The sequence below is a fragment of the Frankliniella occidentalis genome, unplaced genomic scaffold, assembly GCF_000697945.3.
Source record: "Frankliniella occidentalis isolate FOCC.00 unplaced genomic scaffold, Focc_3.1 Scaffold45, whole genome shotgun sequence".
Classification (NCBI taxonomy): Eukaryota; Metazoa; Arthropoda; class Insecta; order Thysanoptera; family Thripidae; genus Frankliniella; species Frankliniella occidentalis.
In genome coordinates, this window is record NW_026267175.1 from 1,527,533 (window position 1) to 1,530,387 (window position 2,855).

Genomic DNA, 2,855 nt, shown 5'->3' on the forward strand with positions numbered 1-2,855 from the left:
GGGGGGGTCGGGGGAAAATATATGACGGCGACGAAGGCGGGCTGCAATAACTCTGGGTGATATCGGGATGCGACTCCTCCTTGCTTTGCTTCTCTCCCTGTCTCCTCCCTTTCCCTTCCCGTTCACCCCCTCCCTCGCCATCGCTCCTCCACTCCACACCACCTCGCCTCAAAGGGGACCAATAGCGACTGTAAATTGTCATTCTATATCTGAAGGTGTGAATTTTATGTGGTCCGTAAATGAATACACCGTTATGTCTAGAGGGATAGTCGTGCAAAATTTTTTTTTTTGCGAATGTGTCGGGTGGGACTGGAACTAACTGGCAAATATTTAAAAATGATCGTTGGTTCGAACGCTCTTCTCAGCAGCAATCACTGGATGGAGAGCTTTTGTGTGTTCTGGAAATGTTTCCCCGGAAATGCAGATTTTTCAAACATCTGCTGAATGACTGCAGTGCTGAGGAGAACTGCACGACGGGTGATTTGGGCCGATAGCTATCAGGGAATAACGCCTTTATGTGAATGATTTCTTTTTATACGTCCGCCGCTTGATGTTCGGATAAGCAGAGCTGCGTGATTTTTGATGTCGGTGGTAAAATTGTTTTATAAAGGGATTCTTATTGAAACCAGTTGGGTAGGCTGGGCTTTCATTTTCCACACCCGCTTCTCTCTCTTTGAGTGCCCAGAAAATTTTCGCACTCACTTTACGTCTGTAAAACGCAAACGGCGGAATAAGTAACGCTTTGCAGTGGATCATTGTCAGTCTTTACAAGACTCAAAACAACAAACTGACCCACTCTGCCATAGTGTGCGGCTGAGGAGTTGACACTAGCCGTATGCCAATTACTGCGATTCGCCATCCCGAAAGCGGTATGGAAGAAAACTACTTTTAGTGCGAGAGGCGCGTTGGGGGCAGAATGTCCTAGGGCTGGTAATGATCAAGGGCTAATTTCAATACTTTACGAAATGTATGGATTGAATTATTGCCTGAAGAAACGAATACTTATGGAGCAAGAGAAAAAAGCATAACTCACACCAGGACTAAATTATTTTGGGATATAGTAAGTATATAATTCTCAATCAAAGAAAAGAGTGCAAGGAAAATATATTCTTGTAACAAGAACCCAGTTTAGTAATTAAATCTGAACGGGAAACGTTTCCTGGTGTCGTTACACTCCCATTTCACTGGGACCGATACACGTTGCATTAAACTGCATTTATTGTTAAAACCGTATGTTCATTATACGCATATTACATTATGCCCTTTATACCACATAATGTTGCGACAATTTGCCGTAAATGTCCTACTGTTACAACCGTATGACACGTCTGTCCCATTGTTGTAACAGGAGATACTGTCCAATAGGCCTACTGTTAGATTTTCCGAGATTTTTGGGGTAAGTGTAAAACAAATGTTTAACGCAGTTCTTGCCGCTTAATGTTTTTGAGAGAGAGAAATGCCCAGCTACAGTGACTGACGATATAACCCCTACTTTTATATTGCGGATAAGAATAGCAAATATTTAACTGTTTTTGAAAGATTAAGCAGCTGCCACAACTAAACATTTGCAGCTGTATCAACAAAATTAAAGTCCCCGGCCCGCGTACAGGGTCAATTGTTTTACTGCGGGACAATAGCATTGCTCTCGGTTTAGTTAAAATTGCCGATTTCCTAGATGTATGTTATCGTGACACATATTATTTTGTTGTTTTGGGGTATCACACGCCATAAACATGCAATGTTAATGTTAGATTTACAACGAGTGGCAAGATTCTTTAGAATCTGCAATTGTAAAATGTCGACCAGAAAGTTCAGTTTTTATCGCTCATCTCTCGAATTTCCAGCACAACTGTCACATCACGACTAACTTTTCATTTTATTGGTAAAAATTGAACCACACCTCATTAATTTATTGTGTAAGCGTATGGTAATGTAAATGTAACACTGCGATTCCACTACGAACTGATGAACCACCATTATAGGACAGAGGTAAGGACATACAAATGTTAAGTAATGAGCGGTAAGTAACGAACAGTTATATTAATCAACCGTTCGCTTAGTTGAAGTTTAAGTATTGAATTAAGTCGTCGCCCAAAGGAACCCGGTGACGCCTACCTGGTGAAAGGTGCCTGGGTACGGTGGCGAGTAATTGGCATAGTACGATGGAGTGAAGATCATGTCGGGCCTGGCTGAGCCTATGGCTGAGCCTGCGGAGGAGCCCGCGGCTGAGCCTTCGGCTGCGGCTCCGGAGGCACCTGGCAGAACCGTTGGAGGGGTGGGCTGGGTTCAGCAGCAGGGGCGTCCCAGGGCCAGGGGCGTCCGGCGGGGTGAGGGGCACAACCACATCGTAGTCACACTGACGGCGGGATCATCAACACGCACGGTCACACTTTCCAGGGCACACACTCACTCAATCACAAACGCGCGCGAACCGAGTACGGGTACACAACAACAACACTAGCCACTCGCGAGGGTACGCGGTCGCTGCAGGCGGCCGCTCCACCGCGGGGCGTCAGCGTCCACCCTGAGTAGTACGGGACGGGCAACGGGCGGCGAGGCACTGCTGGGATGCTGCTCGCTGGCCGTTCCACTGCCGCGCCCCGCCACGCCCCGCCGCGCCCCGCCACGCCCCGCCACGCCCCGCCACGCCCCGCCACGCCCCGCCACGCGGCGCTCCGCCTCGCCGCCGACCAATGCCACCCAGAGCAGGGGAGAGGGACGCCGTCGGATGGGCGGAGTCTCCTACAGTCTGCCCCGCCCCGCCCCGCCCTCCCCCCCGGCTGCTCCCTCCATGCTCCTGGGCCGGGGGTGGTGAGGGTGAGGCGGGGAGGCCGTCCCGTCCCTCACTAAACCTG

At 49.0% G+C, this 2,855-nt stretch overlaps 1 protein-coding gene across 1 annotated transcript in view; it reads right to left on the reverse strand.

Annotated features, from left to right (window-relative positions):
* The window catches only part of LOC113208317 (eyes absent homolog 2), a 40,284-nt gene extending 37,710 nt beyond the window's left edge, over positions 1 to 2,574 (reverse strand). The window contains exon 1 of the mRNA XM_026425271.2: positions 2,116 to 2,574. Within this exon, the coding sequence (XP_026281056.2) occupies positions 2,116 to 2,178 (63 nt within the window). The 5' untranslated portion in view covers positions 2,179 to 2,574. The remainder of the gene's footprint in view (positions 1 to 2,115) is intronic.
* Positions 2,575 to 2,855: the final 281 nt, after the last annotated feature.